Below are 23,652 nucleotides of genomic sequence, written 5' to 3' on the forward strand. Positions count from 1 at the left end.
CCAGAAAATTATCTTTGTATAGGCACAAATATTGATAAAGATTTTTTTGTACGGGTGTGATAAAGCAGATCACTTTCTATCCAACACTGAAAACAAATCAATTTCAAGGAAAGCAGACGTGTCTCCCAGTCAGTTAAAAACTAAGTGCGGGCTCAGCACCTTCCTTTTTCTTGTATATAGCACTAGACCCATCGTCTCACACCAGAGCACCTCAACAGGAATCTACAAACCTAAATAAATACACACGTACACACATATTTCATAGTATCCAAAACAGACAATGCATTCGTGAAGTGATTTTTAGATTTGCCAACCGTTCACAATACAAAACCACATACGTTCATTGCTTGGTCTTTCAAAAACAGTAATAGCTTTCCAGATTTTCCCTCCATTCGTGTGGACCATTCATGTGGATGCAGACGGACAACACACAATGACAGCCTCTTTCCCTCCACTCCCACCAGCACGTCAGCGTCACGGCAGGCTGACTCCCTCCCCGGCAGGCTGACTCCCTCCCCGGCAGGACTCTCACACAGGCCACAGCTCTCAGAGCTAATTATGAGGTGCCAGAAGCTTTTCACATTGGATCAGATTATTTTTTCCCCTAAGTACTGCATACCGCACAGATTTCATACAATAACTTTCCAAGTATTAGACATTTATTTAGAAAAATTTGAAATTCAGAAACAAAGTATGTGTGAGGAGGAAGAGACCTGCGCCAAAACACAACATCCTGAAATTTCAGAACCTGGAGACCAAAGAGAAGCTCAGCTCACTCAGCCAAGCATCAGAAAGGTGTCAACGTTCTTGGCAGCAACAATGGAAACTGGCAAACAATTAAGCAATGTCCTCAAAATTCTGAGGGGAAATAACTGCCAGCCTAGAATTCTATATCCAGACCAACTAATAATGATGAGTGAGTGCATAAGAAAATGTTCTCAGACACAAATATCTCCAAATAGTGACTCTCCCATACTCTCCTGGGAGATTACAGAAAACAATCCTCCACTAAAACCAGAGTGTGAAACAAGAAAGGAGACAAGGGATGGAGTGGAAGGAAGAGGAAGGAACTCCCTGGGATGACGGAGCAGAACCACCTGCAGAGTCAGGCCCAGAGCATAGGCAGTGCGGCCAGGGGAGGAGAGGGCTTCAGAAATAAGGCACCGAGGAAAGAAAGCGCGAACACCTACGTCATGTGGCATAAAACGCTAGGAAGAGACCCCAAACCTGAGGTGGGGAGAGCTGAGGATTTAATGAGCGATATGGTTACAGAAGTCTAAAAAATCAAGGAGATTCAGAAGAAAGTAGCTGCATATTCACAGCGGGGAACGATGCTCACGAGGTCACAGGAACAGGGCTGGGGAGGGAGTGAAGGAATCTTTAAACTGTGTGCGTGTAAACCTTTAAGGGAGAGAGAGAAACAGAGCCCATGACCCCACAAACTGCTAATTTTCTAACACCCTTCTCTCCTGTGTGCTGCCACAAAGGGATGCTTAATTTTTAAACAAACCTGGAGGCTTATTTCATGGACATAATTCTAAGTTTAAAAAGAAAAAAATGGTACCATAAAGCGTTTTCACTTATTAAAGATCCTTCATAAACAAGCAGCAAGACCAGTTAAACACCGAAATAAACCAACAGTTTAATCAAACCATCACTTTACAAGATCTGCACATGTACATAAATATTTACATAGCTAATTATTCTCACTTTTAAGCTCCCTTCTGCTGTACTGCCAAACTGTCCCCCAAAAAAGTTTCCCCAATTTATCCACCACCCAGCCTTGCAAGACAGCAACCACAGACGCCACTTCATCACCCTTACTGACATTTACATCTTCTAAAAATACAGGCCGATGTAATATCTAAATTACCTCTTACATACAGCTTACAAAGAACTGAATGTTTTCTTGATGATTTCAGGTGATCAATGCACATCTCAGCTCCAGACACTCCTGACTGTAAGCAGGGGCAGAAGAGGGGAAGCCTGCGCGTGCAGCCTCAGTGCCCCGGAGTGCGGCTGTGCCTGGGCTGGAATCCCCACAGCTGAGGGAGACACTGATTCATTAAACAAATGCCGAAAATGAAATGACTTTCTCAGAAGTGAGTCAGGATTTGAGCCACAACTAGCTAACGCTACTGCCTAAACTCTTTGCAATATATTGCTCTGATTCCAAAAACAGGCCAGGCCACCCTGGTTGCACGCGTGCGCAGCCTACTGCGCTCATTCACGAGGACAAAACAAACACCACCTCCAATTCCAGATTCTGAGTGATGGGATCTTTCAGCAAAAGGCATGACAGCTCATCACACGGCTCTCTGAACCCTCTCTACGTCACAACTAAGATACAAGCAGTGTTAGGACCACAAAAGTGCTTTAAGAGCCAGACTCAACGTATACACCCCGATACTACACATCAGCTTTGTCTGCAAATCTGGTGCTGCAGGAAGCAAAGATGGAGAAAGAGGCAGAGGGAGGAGTACTCCGTAACAGACCCTAACAACAGGCACAGGTACTCAGTCGGGCTGGGAGAGAAAGAGAACAAACACTAGCCACGCAAAAACAAAGCCAAACGTGTTCAAAAAGAATAGGCCGATGTGGAAAGAGCTGGGGATTTCAAGTTCAGGCTGCTGACTTCCCTGGGTCTTACAGTCGCCAGAAACCTCGTTCTGGGAGCGTTACTCAGGTGCAAGGGCAAGAATCAGGAACTCCAGGAGAAAGAGCATGGGAGCAGGAAGACCAAGCCGAGAAGGCCTTCCTCTGGGTGAGAGGCTCAGGGCGAGCAAAGGCGGTCAGAGAGCGAGCAGAGAGCAGGCTCATGGAAGGAAGGGAGGATTCTCTCATTACCGAACTGGAAGAACTCAGGGGAAGGACACTGCTGCCGTCTCCTCTCCTGTCAAGTTAACCACGTGAGACCAGGGGTTCCCAGGGACGCAGAAGCAGCCCAGCAGACCCACGAGGTTGAGCCCTCAGCTGCCATAGCAGAATCACAGAGTCCTTTCTGGGTGAACAAAGCCTGCAATGAGCCAACACCAACACACGGGCTCACAGAGGGAAGTCCCACCAAACAGACTATCTTTACAAGGTTCAGACCCAAACAAATTTCACTTCCAACTGTACCGCTGATTTCTCAAATCTGAGGATATTCTCACGCACCTTACCTAGAAAATAAGACCTTCTTTTAAAACCATAATCAAAGCGCTGAATTACTAAAAACGTCAGCAACATGGAGACTGTACCTACCAACACGGCAAGATGATCTTTAGTTTCTCATAAATACATACGCGACCTGGCACAGCTGTCACCTGTAACTGTGATTAGGACGGAGACATGGGTTGTGGAAGGGCGTCAGAAATACAACACACAAAGCTTTCTGTGCAGTAAGGATTAAGCTTTTATTGCACTTACCAAGAAGACTAATCTTATGAACCAAGAAATCAATTCAGCCCCAAATGCTAATTCTACATCCAGTCTTCTCAAAATCCACCCCCTCCACCTTCCCCCCAGGCCACACGGACAAAGCGCTCTAGCCACCCAGCACGTGCGGCCCGCATACCTGTCTGGAAGGTAGGATTCGCTCCAGGGTACATGTTGGGGGAGTAGGCAGGAGCCGCGGTGGCGTAGCCCATGGGGAAACCAGCTGGAGAAAACACAGAACAAGGGGATGTCGTCACTTAAGGAGGAACACACTGTACACCCAGGGCTCCCATACCTGGTGGTTCCCACCGCCTCCAGCTGTCTCCTCTCCCCAGGGCTGTGATGGGTCACAATCACAATCAAGACCCTTACACCCATGAGTAAATGCTTACAGATTTTTTCAACTGAAATTTGACAGAAACTGAATTAGAATGCAAAAAAAAAAAGGGGGGGGGGAACCACACCCAAACTGGAGTCAGAAAACTCCCAATACTTCTGGCCGTTTTATTCTAGATTCTAATCATGTGACTTATTACTTAGGAAAAGTAGTAAGAGTGTTAAGAGCTTCCCGTGATAAAGGGTCTCTAACCCGTACCACAGGCACATCAACTGGGAAAAATCCAACCTCACAGCCCGCCTGCAAACAACCTGATCTTTATCACTACACATGAGGAATACAAGACTAAATCACAACCACTCACACATCACACGACCACAGCAGAAACATCAAATAAGACAGTAATACGACAGTCAAAATCCTGGCCGCGAGGCCCTGTACTGGCCCCGGGCCGCAGCCCAGCCCGCCCCACCCAGGTGGCAGGGGGCCTCAGAGCCTCTGTGCATGCAGGGGCACAGAGCCCCCGAGGGTGACCCGGGGTGCCATCTTCACTACTGACACACACTAGTTGTGAGAAGCTGTCACTCCTCTCCTCTCCTCTCGCTCGTAAATGAAGCTGGACTAGAACAGAAGTCTTCAAAAGACAATGTATGGAGGAGACTCTGGGAGCAAGATGTCACCTGCAGAGCACTAAGGACACGTCACAGGCAAGAGCTCCTCAGGCCTGAACTTACCTCCCAAGGCCGCCCTCCCGCCCCAGCTGCCCTGCAGGCTTGGGGCCCCTCGCAGGCAGGAGCCCTACCTGGAAGCACCCAGCGCCCATCTCACACGGAAGTCCTCTGCTTCAGAGCTGCTTTCCTCTCTCTCAGAAGCGACCCCCTGTGACCCCCTGTACCTCAGCAGAGGCCAGCGGGGGTCTCCTTCCTGGAGTGTCACTCTCCCGTCTGCCCTACTTGGTCAGAGAACAGTGAGTGGAGTCAAATGCTTACAAGGTTCGCTCATTTTGGACATCGAGGACAGATTCAGCTTGAATCAGACCTAAAATGCCCATCTGAAGGCCAGGACAGTGGTCTTCAACCTGTATCCTATGCCCCCGAGCAGTCGATGTCTTGGAGGCCTCAACTGGGAGCAGAGGAAGGCCGAGCAGGCTCCGGGGTCTGCCCGCAACTCCCCCTCAGGTGCAAGGGAACCACTCAGAATTTCTTTCAAAGGTTTCATTGTTTAGAAAAAAGTGTGAAACACCACTGACCTAGATCACATCCTACAGGCCTCTGCCACAATTCCCTCAAAAATCCACATTCTCTTCTCTCTCCCCGTGAAGTCTACCAGTAACTTCTCAGGGGGAGTGGTCTCCGCCTGTGCTTGCCCTGTGTCTGAGGGCTCCTGGAACATTCTCTCATATGTGCTTGGCCTTTCCTATCCTAACCTTCATCCTAACCATGAGTTAACACGCTCTAAAACAAAACAGAAAACACACAGAACAAGTATTTCAAACAGCACAATTAACCACCAGCAACAGGATGTCCTCTGTTCCTTCTCTTCCCTCAGCCTCTCAGCCAAATCCACTGGCACGGCCACCACCCTGACCAGGGCCTCAGCTCGGGTCCCTGACCTCACAACCCCTACGGGAAGCCTGGGGATTCCCTCCCAGGACTCTCACAAATATTCTGCTTTAACTGGTCTTGGCTGTAGCATCAGCATCTTTTGTTTCTTGATCCTTCCAAAAAATTCTAACCTGAAGGGTTCCAAGGTCAAGAACCACCATCCCTTCCTGTTCCCATCAATCTTCCTGGTCATGGTCCTGTCCTCCTGAAAATGCCCCTCAGGGAGGACCATGGACTGCCTCCTCCACCATTCTGGCCCACAGGGGGTGCTGGAAAGCAGAACTCACACTGCCCAGACTCCCCTTGTGCAAGAGATTCGAAGTGACCCCTACCTTAACCACTTTTATGAGACTGATCACTTCATGATGACAAAACCTTCAGGACAATAAAGGATACTATTAGCTAAGTTAAAAAGACTTAGCTTTTTATGAGAGATATGCTTGCAAATTATTTAGTTTTAAGGGTTACTTAATACATAAATAACCCTTAAAACTTAAAAAAAAAAACCCAGTAGAAAAAAAAATCAATACAGACAAACAGACAGAACTGCCAACTACAACGTCTAACATCGGGCTGGCAAAAAGCCAAAAGCCGACAATGTACTTTACTGGCAAGGCTGTGGGGGAAAAGACAGTCTCACACACTCCTTGTGCAGTACCGCACAGCCAGACTCCCACAGAAGGGGAAAAGGCAGTACCTTCAAAATCACATCTGCATTTTCACTCTCACCTGGCAATCCTACCTCCAGGAATCCACCCTGAAGATGATTTCCACAAACGCAATCAACATGAACTGCAGCATGACTGGAACAGCACAGTACTTCAAACATATGCACCCAAAGAACTGGCGGAATAAAACCCTGGAAACCCCACAAGACGGAGGGTTATGCAGCAGTATTATGTAAGATATAAATGAAGGCAAGGCAAACCTCTGTGAGCTGACAGGGAACGACTCCTAGAATACATTAAGGTGACAAAGCGAAGTGAACACCGCCACCTGCATCTGTTGCAGAAGACAACCTGCTGTTCAGCCGGGAGGGCTGCGTGGGCTGCCGGGGCCTCTCCTGCCCAAGGAGGCCGCCTCCCCGTGCCCGCGCCGGCCCACAGCGCCCCACGAGCCGGCCTGCGTGAGGATCTCCAGGTACCATCACGTGGGGGGTTGGAATTTCCACATGTATTTCAGAGGGACACAAACATACGGTCATATCATGTCCCCAGGCCTGCTGTGTCCATACACTCTGATTTCTTCTTTGTTACACAAAGGGTAGTGGACAGTGGGTGGAATTAGGGGAGCAGAAGTTGCTGGGGAGGATAACCCCTGTGAAGGACCTGGGGGGTGGAAGAGGTGACGGGGAGGGGAGCCTCAGCACCACGCTGCCTGTGTGCACCCTTATTTCACCCAGTGTCCATTACCCTTTGTGTGATGAAGAAACCAGAATGTACGGATGCAGCTGGCCTGGGGACATGATATGACTGCATGTTTGTTCCCTTCAAAATATATGTGGAAACTCTAATCTCCCACGGGATGGTGTCTGGAGATATTCAACTGCAGTAATCATTTCACAATATATACACATGTTAAATCATCACTCACACCTTAAAAAAAGAAAACATATTGTATAACCTAAATATATACAATTTTTATCAATCATACCTCAATAAACCTGGAGAAAAAAAGGTCAAGCAACATGCTATCCGCCTAACAAAGGAAGACCTCAACTGGATCACCTCTAATTTTTAATACACCGCGTATTACATTCAATGAAAAAAAAACACTAGACTTGGCAAGAGACAGGACCGTAACGGTGAAAAACAAAAGAAAAAGATAAATTGATCATAGAAACAGACCACAGGTGATCCAGAGACTACAGTCAGCCTACAAGGTATTTAAAATAACTGTGAGTAGAATGTTGGAGAAAACAGAAGGCAGAGTAGATGAAAAGATTCAACTCAATACATGGGTTTTACGGCAAATAGAGCAGAGTTATTTAGCAGGATTAGTGAAATGAAAGCAGATCAGTACAAAATACCCATATTAATGCTCATTGAACACCTAAAATTAACACATTATAAATCAACTATACGTCAACAAAATTTTTTTGAAAAAAGGAATGACCTAAACATTAAAAAAAAAGCTCAGAAAAAAAAATGGAAAATATTAAAAAGGATACAAAAGACACAAGACAAAGTGAAATGGTCTAACATACTTATAAATGGAGTCCCAGGGGGAGAAGAGAGAAAGAGATATAAAAAAGGATTTAAAGAGCTAATGCTATTGCTGGAATAAATCAACCCAGGGTCAAGCAGCTCTGTGCGCCCCAGGCAAGATAAACACGAAGAAAATCACAGCCAGTCATTTCATAGTAAACACAAAGGTATTTTAGAAGCAGGAGGTGGGGGTGTGGAGAAGGGATATACTAACTTCAAAGACACAAACATAATTATGACAGACCCCAGAAGACAATGCAAATGACCTTTAAAGTGCTGAGAGGCAGTGCCTGCCCACCTGAAAGTGTGCACTCAGAGTGGCAGGCAAAAAGGGAAGGGCCCCCAGAAGATACCACATCAAGTCCCTGGAACCTGCAATGTTACCTACTTGGGAAAAGGGTCTTTGCAGACATAAATTAAGGATCTTGAGACAAGACCATCATGGATTACTCAGGGGGCCCTGAGCGCAACGCCAAGTGTCCGTGTACAGCACACACAAACGAGGAGCACGTCAAGGAGTGCTTCGAGAGGCAGGGAGGGGTTCTCCCCGTGAGCCTCCAGGGGTGTGAGGCTCTGCTTACACCCTGATTTTGGCCTTCTGGCTTCCATAACTGTGAGAGAAGAAATTTCTGTGGTTTTTAAGCCACCAACTTCGTGGTAATTGGTTATAACAGCAGCTACAGGAAACCAATACATTCAGCAAAACTACGCTCCAAAAATGAAAGCAAAATAAAAACATTTTCACAAACAAAAACCAAATTCACTGCTAGCAGATAAATAATATAGTTAAATAATATATTTTAAAAAAGAAAAGAAAAACTAAACAGACCTGTCCCAATAAAAGGAGAATGATCCCAGAAATATGTAAATACAGAAAGCAATGAAAATAATAAATGTGTTGTGCATTAATAAAAATACCATTGGGTGCACACACAACACACACAAAAAAAGTAATGTCTTCAGGCATGCAAACAACACACAAAAAGAAGATGGGGGCAAAAAATGTCACCTTTAAAGTCATCACTAAAATAGTAAAAGGATTTGTTTAAATTAACAGAAGGAAAATTTCAATGAAAAATATTTGGTTAATCAAAAAAAGAAGTAAACCAAAAAACAGGTGCTATCAATTAGAAAACAACAGTAAGATGGTACATGTGAACCCAATTACTGCCATCCCTCCGTACCCTGGGGTACCAGTTCCAGGACACAGTACCCCAAATCCACAGCTATGAAGGGCTGACTGGATGCCAGTTACCACACTCCTACAAATAAAACAAAGTTGTTGGGAAATGTTCCTTTTCCCCCACCGAATGTAAATTTTAGAAAGCTATGGACAAGCCTCTGCATTTGCTGGTGAGAGCATAAAATGGTATAAAAACACTTTCCTTCCTTGTAAGGTTTTGTTAGTTTTGGGCAATGAAGTTATCCTAACCTCAAAATTCCGCAGATTAATTAGTTCCCTAATTAAACCTCTGTCCCATTCAAAATACCTAGAGTGGTTACTAGTTCCTGCCCTGAACTCTTGCTGATCCAGAGTTTAATGAAAGTCAAGGAGACTAAAATACAAAAAACAAAAAACAAAACCAAAAACAGGCAAGATAGGTATAAAGAAATGGAAAAATAAGAAGAAATTACAAAATTTTAGACAACTTTAAAGTTATAGAAATTTTCTTTTAAATGTAATTTCAAGACAAAAAAAATCCTTAAAAAGTGTTTGACCCCACTTTCCTTGACCAGAGGTCAGCAAACCAGGCCACAGGACAAATGGAGCCCACTGTCTGTCTTCAGCTTCACTGAAAGTATCACCTTTTTGTGCTGAAAAAGCAGAGCTGAGTAATTAAGACAGAGACAGTGTAGCCCACAAAGTCTAAAATATACACTATCCTGGAACTTCCTATAAGTTTGTCAATCCCTGCTTCTCACCAACCAAAGAACAGGAATAAAACTGATGCCGTGTCTCAGTATCCTCACAGCCTTGCCCAGAACCGGAGTGTGACAGGCAGGCGATGTTTTACTACACAGACCACCAGGTAATGCTAACGCAATCTGCCTATTTCCCCGGGTTCCAGCTCTACAACAGGATTCTCTCCAGCTGTTTAGCGCTGTTTAAACTGGTGTTAATGACCAGTAAATTACATTTATCAATTCTGGAGCACTCCCTCACTCCTTTCCTTCTGGTCTCTCTACTTAGTCCTTCTGGAGCTTTAAATTCTCCCCAAATCTTCTCATCCTAACACCTCCATCTCTTGATTGGTCTCTTTCCCCCTTTCTTTACGTTGCATTCTGATCCTCTCTTAAGCAGTGTTTTACTTGCAATTTAACCTGAATTTTGTTCACCTGCCTTTTTTTTTCCCCCACTGAAGTTCCAGCTGGTTTCTTTCGTTCTGACTCTGTCTTTTATATCTCAACGATTCTAAACATGTTTGTGTGATGTGGTTTCCACTTGATGTTCCTGTGGCCTGTCATGACTGGTGACTCAGATTTGACGAACAACATCACAGCGTTTTATAATAATTCTGAATTGTTAACAGGGAGAACTTAGTGGGAAACCCAGGCAACGTGGACTGAGAACACCTGCATTTTTCCACCGGCTGCTGTCAGGTGATCCATTGTGTAATGCGGGCTAGAGACTATTTTTTATATTAGTTTCTCAATCTATGAACCCCCTGGGAAGTTCAAGTGATTCAAAGTAGAGCCTGAAACATCCCTGAATGGTTACAAATTCTCCAAAAAGACTTCTCCCTTCCCCAGAACCCAAGCAAAGAGAACTTCCCTGGGGAACCAGTGAATGGATGGCTTAGTCTGCCTCTTCACTGAGAGTATCACCCTCCGGAGGAATCAGATTGATGAGGGGTTCCACTCCAACTGCCAGCCTTACAAGAGCCTAAGGTTTAGGTTCAGTTGTTAAAACCGACAAATAAATGCCCCAGGACAGGTACATCGGCTCACGGCTGTGTCACTTCCATATTTAGCTGCAGCAATCTCTGACTTTCCACCGTATTATCAAAACTCACAATAAGTCTGCCACATTACAAATAATTATTCCTCGTTTCAAGTACCAATTAGGACAACCACTTGCTGTTTTTGACCACCAGCTCCCATTCCCCCAAATTTTGCTTCACCTGCTTCATCACAGCCCATGTCTGACTAGAGGACTTCAGTAAGGATGGGGAATGTGGCTCGGGCCCAAATTAATCAGCAGACCCCCTCTTCCTGGCCCAGGGTGGAAGCTGAGTCCCATCAGAACAAACCCCAGGGCTGGTCTGAACAGACAACAAGCAGCCTGTGGGGCTTTCCTGCACAGCGGAGATACAGAGGCTCACAGTCAAGGGAGGGGCTGAACACCACACAGACCACAATGGGGAGGAGTGTGACCTGTGACCAACACTGAGGCAAAACGGGGGAAGTGAAGCTGAGCCCGGGAGGTAGTGAAACCAGACCCTGGTCCCCACCCTCGGAGCCACCAGATCAAGCTTTGACCAAAGAGAGTCCTAGCTCTTGATTTTTCAATTCCATGAACCAACACATTTTCTTATCTAAGCCAGTTGAGCTGGGTCTGCCCATCGAAAACATTCCTAGTGACGTGGAAATTCACCACATGTTCAAAGTTCAACGATGGAAACAAAATTTTCCTTGCTTACCTGGATAACCAATTCCTTTGGCATTTGCATAGGGAACCCCAGACGATCCCGGGCTATAAACAGGATTCATGATTTCAAGAACTAAAAAGGAAAAAAAAATGATTTAGTCAAGCACCTTTGTTCTCAGGTTTTTCTCCATCATCAGTCTCAAAAGAGTAGATAGCGTGTGAGATCACTTATATATGGAATCCAAAATATGACACAAATGAATTTATTTGCAAAACAGAAACAGACTCACAGACATAGAAAACAAACTCATGGTTACCAAAGGGGAAAGGGGGGGGCGGGGTAAATTAGGAGGTTGGGATTAGCAGATATAAACTACTATATATAAAAAAGTTAAACAACAAGGTGCGTAGCACAGGGAACCATATTCAATATCTTGCAATAGCTGACAATGGAAAAGAAAATGTAGGGGGGAGGGTATAGCTCAAGTGGTAGAGTGCAAGCTTAGCATGCATGAGGTCCTGGGTTCAATCCCCAGTACCTCCTCTAAAAATAAATAAACCTAATTACCCTCCCCTACCAAAATTAAAAAATAGTAATTAAATAATAAATAAAATACTAAAATAGTTAAAAAAAGAAAATGTATACACATGTATAACATAATCACTTTACTGTACACCAGAAACCAACACAACATTGTAAATCAACTATACTTCAATTAAAAAAGAAAAAAAAGCAGGTAGCAAAAGTTCTTTCTCTAGTCCAATACAAAACAAGGCATTTCATGCTGCTGCCAACAGAGAACAATAAAGGAATGCCAAAAGTCTTAATGGATGTCCACTGGGATGCTGTAAACTTTCCTTCACAACTCTCTTCAGTCCATTAGAAGCTAAGGAAAAAAAAGTGTTCTCTATGTCCCTGCTTAAAACAGTGAAAAAATATCTGCAAGTAATGTCCTTATAACAGAGAACAGTTAAGTAAACTAGACCTAGGCAGAGCATAAAATATCGTGCAGCTGTTTTAAAAAGCGTTTAAAAATGTAAGATTGATATAATGTTAAGTGGGAAAAAAGGGGGGTACAATGCTGCATTATACAGTGTGATCCCACATTTGCGCCTACTCGTATAGGCAGGTGCACCTCCAGCACAAAGTCTGGGAGGAAATACACACATGAACAGACACTGTCTCTAAATGGGGTGGTTTAGTGTCCTTTTTGTACTTTTCCCTATTTCAGAAATAACTTACGTCAAGTATGTGTATATCTCCTAATAAGAAATTAGCTACAGCCCAGCACCTCTATTAACCCATTCAGTGTTCTATAATTCCTAATCTTGTTTTCCTGAAAAGTTCAAGAACTTGCACAGATACAACCCTGATTTTATGCCTTCCTCTGAATTTTATCGCCCCATATATTCTTAAAGTGTGAACTTAATTAAGACTATTCAGTATTCCTCAACTAGTGAGTCAGCAGTGAGTTATGTGGTAGTAAGGATTAAGGGGGATCTTAAACTGAAAAATCAAAATAACAAGGCAGGGTAACAGGTATACGGGAACTCTGCACTTTCTGCCCAGTTTTGCTGTGAACCAAAAACTGCTCTAAAATACAAAGTCTATTTGAAAAATAGAAATAAAAACATAAAATGTACACGTATTTGCCTTTTGCCTTTAGTGTCTGCTTTCCCCGCTACATCCCCCTGCTAGAACGTAGCCCCAGGCAGGCAGGGAACTGGAACTGATTGCTGTACCTCCAACACCAACAATGTCTGGCATCAAAAAAAGGTGCAATTACCTGCTCACTTTCTAAAATACACATGCACCTCAAAACACTCCAGGTATCACATTCCATTACCAAGACAAAATACAAAAACAAACCACTTAAAATTTTTCGACTCACCTGCCTCATTTAGAATATTCACAACCAAGCAGCTCAGTACACACAAAAAATATACTAGGTCAAGTCCTTAGCCTTTGTAACCGGCTCTCGTCTAAATTAGAAATAAAGTGGGGATATCAGTGATTGCAATATGCATCACCTAAGTAACTGTCTAATTTAACTTCCAAGCCAAAAGGCAGATGACAAACTTGCCATGACATCCCCAAGGACAGGTCAGAGAGAAGTGCACATCAGTGCTCTCCAACAGTATTTTCTACAACAAAGAAGATGTTCTCCATCTGTGCTGTCCAATATGGCCCCATCAGCTACACGTATCTACTGAGCACCTGAAAAATGTGGCTAGGATCTGACTTTTTAGTTTTATTTAATCTCAATTTCAATTTAAATAGTAACAAGTGGCTAGAGGCTGCCGCCTTGGGCAATAAAGATCTACGGAATAGACTAGAGAGAAACAAGGACAGGAAGGCACAGCACATAGGCAGGAATCAACCATGCATTTTACCCCAGTCTAAGAATAAACTGGCAACTGCCAATCCTATTACCATGCACTTTTAACCCATTCTTGGTGGATCTACAACATAAGCATTGTGGAGGCCTTCACACATTTCACCTCCTTCTCTGGTTCAACTATCAGCTCTAGGGAAGTGAAAACTTCCCACAACTCTATTCTGTGCAGGATCTAATTTCACTTTCATAACTGAACTCAAGATGAGAAAAGCACACCAGAAACTGACATATTGTAATTGACTATCCTATAAAAAAAGAAAAGCACTATGCAAAGGCCACAGAGAAAAAAAAGCAAGTCACAATCCCTGTTCTGAGTTTACAAAAGAGAAAAGTGCTGTCCAACAGGACTTTCTGTGAAGAGGGAAATGTATGTCTGCTCTGTTCACATACAGGAGCCGCTAATGGCTACTGAACACAAACGTGGCTAGCACATTTCAAGGAACGGCATTTTAGTTTAACTTTCATTTTAATTAAAGTCACACATAGGTGATGGCTACTGTACTGGACAACACAGGTGTATAAGACAAAAGACATGAAAAATCATCAACCAGCGCAAAAGAGCATTAAGAGCCATAAAGGATTAAGTATTCTGAGGGTTGAGTGGGGAAAGCAAAAATTCAATAGAGGAGAGGAATGGTCAGGAAAATTTTGGATTACAGAGGTGGTATTTTCAATAAGCCCTAAACAACAGACAGGACCTTGAAAAGCCAGAAAAATTAGAAAATGCAAGATGTGCTTTAGGGACACGGTGCAACTGGGCTTATTTGGAGCTTAGGCTAATGTAGGGAATCAGCAAAGACAGCAGTGGGGACACAGGTTAAGCTGGAACCATCACGTGGAGACCCTTAAACATGGGGCTGAGCAGCAGATGTCACTTGGGGGGCAATGAAGCCAATGAACAGCACAGCAGTTAAACACAGGAGTTATCATTTGACCTAGCACTTCCACTCCTAGGTATACACCTGAGAGAAGTGAAAACATACATCCACACAAAGGCTTGTACATTAATGTTTGTAACAGCATTATTCATAACAGCCAAAAATTGTAGACAACTCAAACGAAGCACTGAAGGCTGTCCTTTAATGACCTGACCTATAGTCTAAACCAGTAACACAATCCTCTATCTGCCACTAAAAAAATGTAGAGTTGCGTTTGAATTCTGAATACCGTTAAGTTCCAAACAACCAAGAAGTTGTATTTCCTAAAAGCATTTATACTTCCCAAGAGGTTAATATGTATGTCCTGAAGTGATTAAAAACTCTTAATGAATTAAAAATTATAGGTTAGAAAAAAACAGGATTAATCAAAGAAAATGCTGCAGTTTCCTCTCCAATTCAACAAAAGGGCTTGCACAAGGTCTGTGAACTAATGTCAAACAGCTTCTTAAGTCACTTGTTAAAATGATGAGACTCCCCCCAGGTTGTGAGCCTTCAGGGCAGGGAAAAATGCCTTACTCGGCCCTGGCCCCTGCATCTCACTAGCACTTGGCAGACAGAGAGCTCATAAATGTCTTCTGAATGTTCTTTAACAAAAGAACAACTGAAAACAGAAAATACAGAACTCTTCATAGAAATAAATATCCAGTTGAGATATTTATTTAAAATCTAATTTGGAATTGTTGAAATACATCTGTTTACTGATTAGTGGATATGAAAGCTGAACTCACTGACCAATCTTAACATCACCAAGAGTCACATTACTTATTGTGGCATGCCACAATATGAGGTGTTACCCTGCATCATTTGAGGCATGCTGCCACCAAACATTAAAATCTGAAGCCATTGGAGCCTATTCAGCTAACTCCCAGGTGACGGGAAGAGACAGGAGTTGGAGGCATTCGCTGAACACCATGAGGCAATCACGCAAAGCCAAAAGGATGTATTCTAAAGGCCAAGAGACCCAGCTTCTTCAGGAAGTCAGTGGTCTGGAAAAAGGTGAAGGGTGGGGAGGAGCGTTCTAGATTAAGACAAAATTTGACATAAAGGCCAAAGGAGGCTTTTGTCTGGGTCCTGATTTAGATGGAAAAACCTGTAAAAAGATATTTTAAGGATTTTGGGGGATACAACTGAATACAGGCTAGGTAGGTATCAAATGGCATTAAACAACTATTAATTCTGTTCTGTATGATAACAGCATTTTTGTTATGTAAGGTTTTTGAAGTCCATATTAAACCATTTGGGTAAAAAAAGCATGATGTCTGTAACTTAAAAATATTTCTACAAAAAAGGGAAACTACAGCAAAATGCTAATAATTGTTACACTGAGATGTTGGGTATGCTGTATTGTCACACTTTTTAAATAATGAAAAAATAAGGGAAAAACCCACTATCACCAGTCTACCTGGGATTCTAGTGCCACTGGCCACCCAGAAACCACCAATTTCCAGGTCTGATCTGGTGTGGGCCAAGGATCCCAATTCCAAGGCTGGATCCAGAGGACATGACTTTGGGCATGACTTTTTTTTTTGTTTAACTTTCCCATTTGTAATGACTCAAATGTCAGAATTTCTATGGGCAATTTGACCCCTGCAGCAAAATAGATTAATCTCAAGATTCATCTTTAAAAAAGATGATAGCAAGATTATTACTGTACAGCACAGGGAAATACATACAAGATCTTACGGTAGCTCACAGCGAAAAAAAGTGTGACAATTAATATATACATGTTCATGTATAACAAAAATTGTGTTCTACACTGGAATTTAACATAACATTGTAAAATGACTATAACTCAAAAAAAGTTTTAAAAAATAAACTATAAAAAAAAGATGACAGCAAAAATTTCTCAATTTGAAAATTCAGTAACAATCAGAAGAAAAGTATGTTTAAGACCCCTCACTGTACTACTTTCAAAACATACCATGACCTAAACAAAGTTCCCACACAAAACAGTAATTCTAAAACTTGAAAGACCTTGTATACTGGTGTTTCGTATCAACAAAACTCATGTCAAGGGGCTCTCTCAGAGACAGCAATTTACAAGATAGAATTCCCTTTAGCACAATCAGCACTGGAAATTCTCAGTAACGTCTGCATATAATAGGATAAAATTCTCAACTCCCCAGACTCTACCTTCACTATCAAGGTTTGCAATCTACTGGCAGAAATTCATTATTTTTCTGCACAGAACAATTGGAGAGACTGCAAAGATACAGACACAACGTGGAACACAGACATGAGGAAAGTAACTATTAACTCTATTACACTGGTGGACCGTCGTTTTAAAATTGCTCTCAACTGATCCAGGAAAACAAGCTGTTTATGTAAGACAAGTTTGGTAGACAGGAATTTCCCTTTAAACTACAGAACCTATAAAGTTAAAATAATATTCTCTGTAAACTTAAGTTTTTTTTTTTAATTCTAATTCTCTACTTCTGTGGCATTAATCACACTACTCATTCCCCCAATGTTTGAAAACTCAAGTAATTTGGGGGTTTTTTGTTGTCTTGTTTATTTCGAATAATTCTGACATTACAATCCATTTCCATAAGATGGAAATGAGCTGAAAGGCAGTTGCTGAGCTGCATACTACTAAGAATCCTCACAAGTGTCATCAGGTCTGACAGGAGGGCAGAGGCAGCAGGAGCAACAGCAGCAGATCGATGCTGTTTCCCCCTCCCTCCTGGGTTGCAGGCGCTAGCCTTTCGCACACCCAACCAGCCCAATCCTTCCACTTTCCCAACGGGCACGACGCAGGCAAAGGGGACACTACCCGCTGGGCATTTCTGGTGACTGCTGGACAACGAACACCGAGCAGAACCTAGAGGAAGTCCGCAGTTTCCAACTCTTAAAGCCAGACCTTGGCTTCCAGTTAGTCCCAAACATTCGTACTAAAAGCAAGCCCGCTTTACACAGTTCTTTCACAATGTACACCGCAGCACCTTCAACACTGGAAAAATTAGCCTTGAGCTGTTCAATTCTTGGCTGTCAAAGCAAAAATATGCCACTCCTTGTCTACTTACCAAAGTTTAAAAATATGTTTTACTATTATTGCTAAGTTTTTCACAGAATCCTTGAGAAAATAATCTATAATGACACAAGAATGGTTTGAGAACATAGTAAGTGGGAACTAGACAAACCTTTTCATTTAAAAAATTGTCTTGCAGGGCAAAACAGTCCAAAATACTTTTACGTATGACTTTAATGAAACACTATCAGATGCACTTATACACACTATAAAAGAGAAAGACCGGGTCTGTGGACACTTTATGAAAGCGCACCTCTTTCAAACTTAACCTAGACTGGGCCACAATAATTAACTCTTCTCGGAATACATAGTTATTCTCTGATGAAAACATTAACAAGCCTTTCAAGCTGGAGGGGAACACCAAGCTTCCGCCAAGCAAATGGATTAATGTTTACTCTGCGGGTCGACAAAGTGAAATAGTTTACACACTGCAAATGATTAAAATCTTAAGAATCCTAGGGCTAACTTACAGAACCAACCCACTCCTCCCTTATTTTTCTCACGTTTTCCCGATCTGATCACCTGGACCTTAAAAAGGGCCCCGAAAACATTCTTGTGCAAGGAATGCCTCTCACCTGCCCCGCGACCGCGTCCCCGCCGCCCACACCGCACCTGTCCGCGCGCCCGGCCGCCCGGCCGCGCCTCCCTCGGGCCTCACCGGCCCGCCCGGCCCCGCGGGACAAAGCACCGCCGCGCGCCGCGGGCCCGACCTTGGCGCCGCCCAGGTCGGCCACACAAAGCGCCGCACTTCCGGCCGCGCACGCTGCCGCCGCTGCCGCCGCCGCCGAGCCCGCCGCCTGCCGCCCGCCCCGCCCGCACTCACCGCGCCGCGCCGGCGGCCTGGGCCTCGGTGACCAGAGCTCGCCGGCCCGGGGCGGGCTCGGCGGTGGGGCTCGGCGAGGGGCGCGCGCCGCGGAGGCCTGCTCCTATGCGGGGCTGAGCCGCGAGGCCCGGTCGCCGCCGCCGCCGCCGCCGCCTTCCCGGCCCGCGCTCCGGCTTCCCGGCTCGGCCCGGCCCGGCCCGGCCCGCCTCTCCGCAGCCCGCGCTCCCCGCCGACGGTGCGCAGCCGCCGAGCTCCGACCTCACTTCCGCCTGCGGCGCGCCGCGGCGGGGGCGCGCCGGCACGTGACCCGACGGCGCCTTCCGGGCTCGGGCGGTGCGCGCTCCCGCGGCGTCCGGCAAGCGCCGCGTCGGGGCTTCCTCCCGGGCCGCGCAGAGTGGCGACCCCCGGGCTGGGTTCCGGGGCCCGGCCTGTGGAGCGTGGAGGGCGGAGGGCCCGAGGGGTCAACGGCGCCCAGGGAACATCTCTGTGAACCTTTTGGAGTAAACGCCCCTGTGGAATGCTTTTCCTCGCGCTGTCCTTGCGCTCCTGGCGGTAGAGTGTGGAAAGAACATAGTAGAACATAATTCTAGCGTTTTATTGACTTCTGATCAAAACAATGTATTCGAGTTCGTATTTTTAAACGGCCCCGCACTTCTGGAAGCCTTGTGTAAATGCAGGCGCCGGCGGCGTGGGGAGCGCTCTTCCTGGCCGCCAGGTGGTCTGGGAGGCCCCGCTGTCCTCCGGGACGCTAGCCCCTGCGGGGGCTCGCGGAGCCGCCACGCTGCGGCGGGCGCATCGCTGTTCTCTGTGCTCTGCGTTCCTTAAGTCGCATAAATAAATCATTTTACAAGTGAAGAAATTAGGGCAAACGGAGGCTGACTTTTTTAACAGCATGCAACTAGGAGGAAGGGGACCCAGGATTGAAACCCCTACATCTGGCTTCAGGGTACTTCCTCTTAAAGGAGGAGTTCTGGCTTTGTGCTTTCCCAGAACTGCACTTATTAGAGCAGGCACACAGCTAGATATAAGCAGAGGAAGGGAGACGTAGGCCAAATGGCAGGAATTAGGCAGAAAGGAGGGGCAGGGGCCAAATGCAGGAAATCCTACATCATGTAAGCACCAGGGGTCCCCGGGCAGAGAAAGAAAAACAGGAACCTCGGGACTGATAAGAAATCATACATTTTGGAGTGACAAGTGGCCTAGAGGCCGATTTAAAAAAGGTGAAAAAGGCAAGAATCTCTAGTGTCCAAATGTAACCTTTTGCTCATTATGCCCTTATTTCAATAAAATTAGCCTTGCAGATTAGAAGTATCCATCATGCACCAATGCCATGACACTTACCATCCAGTCTAAACACGAACAAAAATCTCTTCCCTTCAAGAAGGTGGAGTTGGGTTGAATGTTAGGGAATACAACCTCAAGGCCTTCTCTCCCCAATGAGTATTCCACCCACTCATTTTTACAGCTGATGTATCGAACTTGCCAAAGAAACTCAGGGTAGCTGCTCAGCTGAGCCTGCTGGCTTTCCCCTTGAGAGTGTACCATCCATCCCTTAATAAATCCCCACTTTACTTTCTTGACCTCCACGTCTTGTCTCTGAATTTTTTCTGGGTTGGGACTAGAACTTGGACACTGGCTATATCTACTGGCAGCACGCTTACTGTCTGTAACATTAATGGGACCACAGGTTCCCTACCTGGGCTGAGAGCCAACGAGTCTGCCTTGGAGAAAGGGGAAAGAATCCTGGGATGTAGGGTTGGATAGGTCTTCAGGCTGGGGTTCAGAGACAGCTGAAGGAGCCTGTGGGCCTGTACTCAGCAGGAAGACCCTGCACAGTCTGCCTTGCCCTGTCCAAACCAAGAATACCTGCTACTGTTTCTAAAGACTTGGCATCTATAAGATTTCAGTGCAAGTTAAAATACATGCAGAGGACTTGATTTTTGGCACGCTGTAAGTGTTGATAGTTTTAAATAAAACTAGATGTTACTCTTTAAAACATATCCATTGGGATATAGACACCATGGTGATTTCAGTCCCACTATTTTCCATTTTAAGAATACATGAATGAGTTCTGTAACAGAACAAAATTTCATTTTGCATATTCTCCTTAAACTCCTGCTTCCATACCACTGCCCCCACAAAATTTTACCCTAATATATTTTTGTGTTGAGCATCTTTCTTATTTTATTTTACATTACTGGTATCTGTCAGGATAACTAGAAAATACTTCAGTAGCAAGCCCCAAATCTCAGTGTCTATACACAACAGAAATTTCTCACTTAAGCATCAGATCCAAAGCAAGGTGTAATCATCCAAAAAACTGCACAAACAATAAAAGAATTCAGCAATAAACGGCAACCAAAATGAGAAAAAAATAGCTATCATGTATCTGAATAACAACTCATTAAAAGATGTAATGGAAGAAAAGATCAACCTTATACAAGGTTACTTATAGAAAAATAAATAAACTAATATATAAATATAACAACATAATACGCAATGAACTTTTATAAGAATTGTGCAAGATGTATATGAATAAAATTTTGAATAACCACCAAGTGGCACGAAAGAACATTTAAACCCATGGAGAAAAACATCATATTTTTGAATAATTCTTCTAAATTAATTTATGTATTTAATACAACTCTTATCAAACACCAATAATTATTTTTAACTAGATAAAGTTATTCTAATTTACATATGAGAAAAAAATAAACAAGAAAAATCAAAAGCAAGAACATCTCCCAGGAAAATTTTGAAAATAAAGAGCAATAAGGAGGGGCTACTAGCCCTGCCAGATAAGAAAGCATATTTAAAAGCATCAACCAATAAAGCAGTGTGTCACAGATACATGAATAGACAGACCAATGAAATAGAACAGAAAATTCAGAAATACACTCAAATAATTTGGGGAACTGTATATCTGATAAAGGCAGCATCTCAGTGATTACTGAGGAGAAAGACAGACCATTCAATAAGTGGTATTGGGACAAAAATATAGCCATCTGAAAAAATATAAAATTAAATCTCTACCTTATACTACACCAGAATAAAATCCAAATCAAAAAAGATATGAATGCACAACAATGGAATCATAAAAGAGCAAGAAGGAAGCATGGAAAAATTCTTTTTTAATCTTAGAGTGAAGAAGGTCTTTTTAAGTTCCCTTTCAAAATCAGAAGCCATGGCAGTGAAAAACATTGGTTTGACAAAAAGCACCGTGGGCACAGTCAAAAGACAAATGATTAACAAGTGACTATTTCACTAAAAATCTTTTAAAATTTGACCACTGAAATCTGTATCTCATTCGTTTTGATTGCATTTGTTAGATTGCAGGCAAGAGTCATTCTTAAATGTATTTGCATTTTCTCTTAACTGAATGATTTATTCATGTATCTGTGCCCGAAACACAGCCTCCATACACTGCATACCAAATTGAGACTTGAGGACAGAGTTTTGGATGAAGTAGAAAAGGCAGGGTTATTTGTTTGCCAGGCAAAGGAGGTCAAAGTGGCCTAAGCCTCTAAGACTGTGAGCCTCCTGGGGAGGGAAGGCAGGAGGCTTTATAGTAAAAGTTCAAGAGTTCAAGGGGCGGAGCTAGTGTCCATAGAGATCACACTCAGGGTAACAAACTGTTGCAAAGGTGTTCTTGATTTTGCAGTTGCAGAAGTCCCCTTCCCTCTGCTAGGTATGAAGTTCACCTCCAGCTTTGGGACTTTCTTAATATTCTTGTAACTAGAATAGAGGATGTGTAGGATCGGGCTCCATGGGAAACTCCTCCAGAGAAAAACCTGCAGTTTAAAGTCAGGTTGATAAATGCTTTTAGCCTTTTAAGTGGACTGAAGCCTGGGACCTCCTGCTGCAGGCTGAGGCCTGCAGTTCAAACAACAGGATACAAGGAAACCACAAGGGGTCAAGAGGAAGGCACTGGGGTCAGGAGCAGAGTACTTGGGGCAAAAGCAAGGCACTGAGCATGATTCCTCATACAACACCAGCACCACAAGGGCATAGGGTGGACCACTCAAGCCTCCTTCCTTTCTGGTCTAACCCTGGTCAGCAAGAGCATAAGAAAAACCCTTTAAATCATCATACAATTAAGCAGTTACAAACACCACTGCAGATAACAGACGGTCAGAGATGACAATAGGGTCCTGCTTGGTTATATAACCTTTTCTTGCTTTTGTATTGAAGTCAGTATTTTTCTTGTCAAATATACATAAGTTGAGGGCTTAATAAGAAAATAACACTGCTTTCTGTTCACCATCTAGCTGGAGGCAGAGTTTTTGAGAGTGCAAAATTCTGTTTTGGTGCCAGGCATTGGGTTACATACAGAGATTTACAGCTCTCCCCTTCCAAAGCCCTACTAAGATAAAAGAAAAGTCCTGAATGGCCCTGGAAAACAAGTTAAGGGCACTGTCAGTTTATTGAACATTTTGAGTCAGTTGAGTACAATAGAAAGCAATTGGGGTTGGAGGCTTCTGATTCAAGATGGCAGAACAAGAACGCACTTTTGCCTTCTAGTTTCCCCTTAGACGTCCATGAAATGGACGATGGATGTTAAAAAGCAGTGAGCAGCACAGGGAAGGGAAGCAGCGGTAGATGCCCTCGTGGAGTGGGGGAGGGGAGGGGCTCACTTTCAAGTGGAGGGTTCAAATAGGCAGGAAGAGCTGCACCAGAAAGGTGTGAGGGCGTGGAGGGGAAAGGTGGGAAACGGGCCTGCAAACAGGAGGAGTGACTGGGAGACTGCCTGTGCCACAGCTGGACCCCATCTCTCTTCCCCATTCTTGTGTGCACATGCAGTTTCATTTTCACAGCGGCCAAAAACCCAGCTGCTCTCCTCAAATGAAAGGGACTCAACTGAAGAAAGCCAAGGCTTCTCAGTAGATGTTGAGGGAAAATCTAGTCAAATGTAAGTGCACAAAAACTCATTGTTTCCTGCACAGTAGAGGCAGGGCTTGCAGTTTCTTGCAGGAGGGGCAAAGGTGCATCACGCTGGGTGGAAGGGCTTCCTAGTCCCAAGGTGGCCTTTGGCTTGACTCATGCTCTGTTCTCGCTAGAATCAGACGTATATTGGGGTGGATTTGGGGTCCTGGTGAAGATTGTGGGGAGGTGAAGTCCTACTGCTCTATCCTAAATGGCACCCCTGCAGTAGGTAGGTAGATAGGTAGATAGATAGATAAGAAACAAGTAGTTCAGTAAAGGCAAAAACATGAGCAGCTGTGATCCGTTTAGAAGAGGTAAAGGAAATGGGAAATAAAAGACTGTCTATTACCTCCTGATACTTGCAAGATTCTCATTCCAAATTATGTG

The 23,652-nt window shown here is 44.1% G+C and overlaps 1 protein-coding gene across 4 annotated transcripts in view; it reads right to left on the bottom strand.

The window, feature by feature from the left end:
- Positions 1 to 18,507, bottom strand: part of FAM168B (family with sequence similarity 168 member B) — a 32,967-nt gene extending 14,460 nt beyond the window's left edge. Inside the window, exons 1-3 of one of the 4 annotated variants that reach the window (XM_031451177.2) lie at positions 18,343 to 18,507; positions 11,207 to 11,287; positions 3,557 to 3,640 (exon numbers count right to left, since the gene is read on the bottom strand). In XM_031451177.2, coding sequence (XP_031307037.1) covers positions 3,557 to 3,640; positions 11,207 to 11,276 — 154 coding nt within the window. In that variant the 5' untranslated portion in view covers positions 11,277 to 11,287; positions 18,343 to 18,507. Of the gene's footprint in view, positions 1 to 3,556; positions 3,641 to 11,206; positions 11,288 to 18,094; positions 18,159 to 18,342 lie in introns of those variants that run through there. The other 3 variants (XM_031451180.2, XM_031451178.2, XM_031451181.2) reach the window with 3 other exon arrangements.
- Positions 18,508 to 23,652: the final 5,145 nt, after the last annotated feature.

The sequence above is a fragment of the Camelus dromedarius genome, chromosome 4 (genome assembly GCF_036321535.1).
Source record: "Camelus dromedarius isolate mCamDro1 chromosome 4, mCamDro1.pat, whole genome shotgun sequence".
In the NCBI taxonomy this organism is placed as follows: Eukaryota; Metazoa; Chordata; class Mammalia; order Artiodactyla; family Camelidae; genus Camelus; species Camelus dromedarius.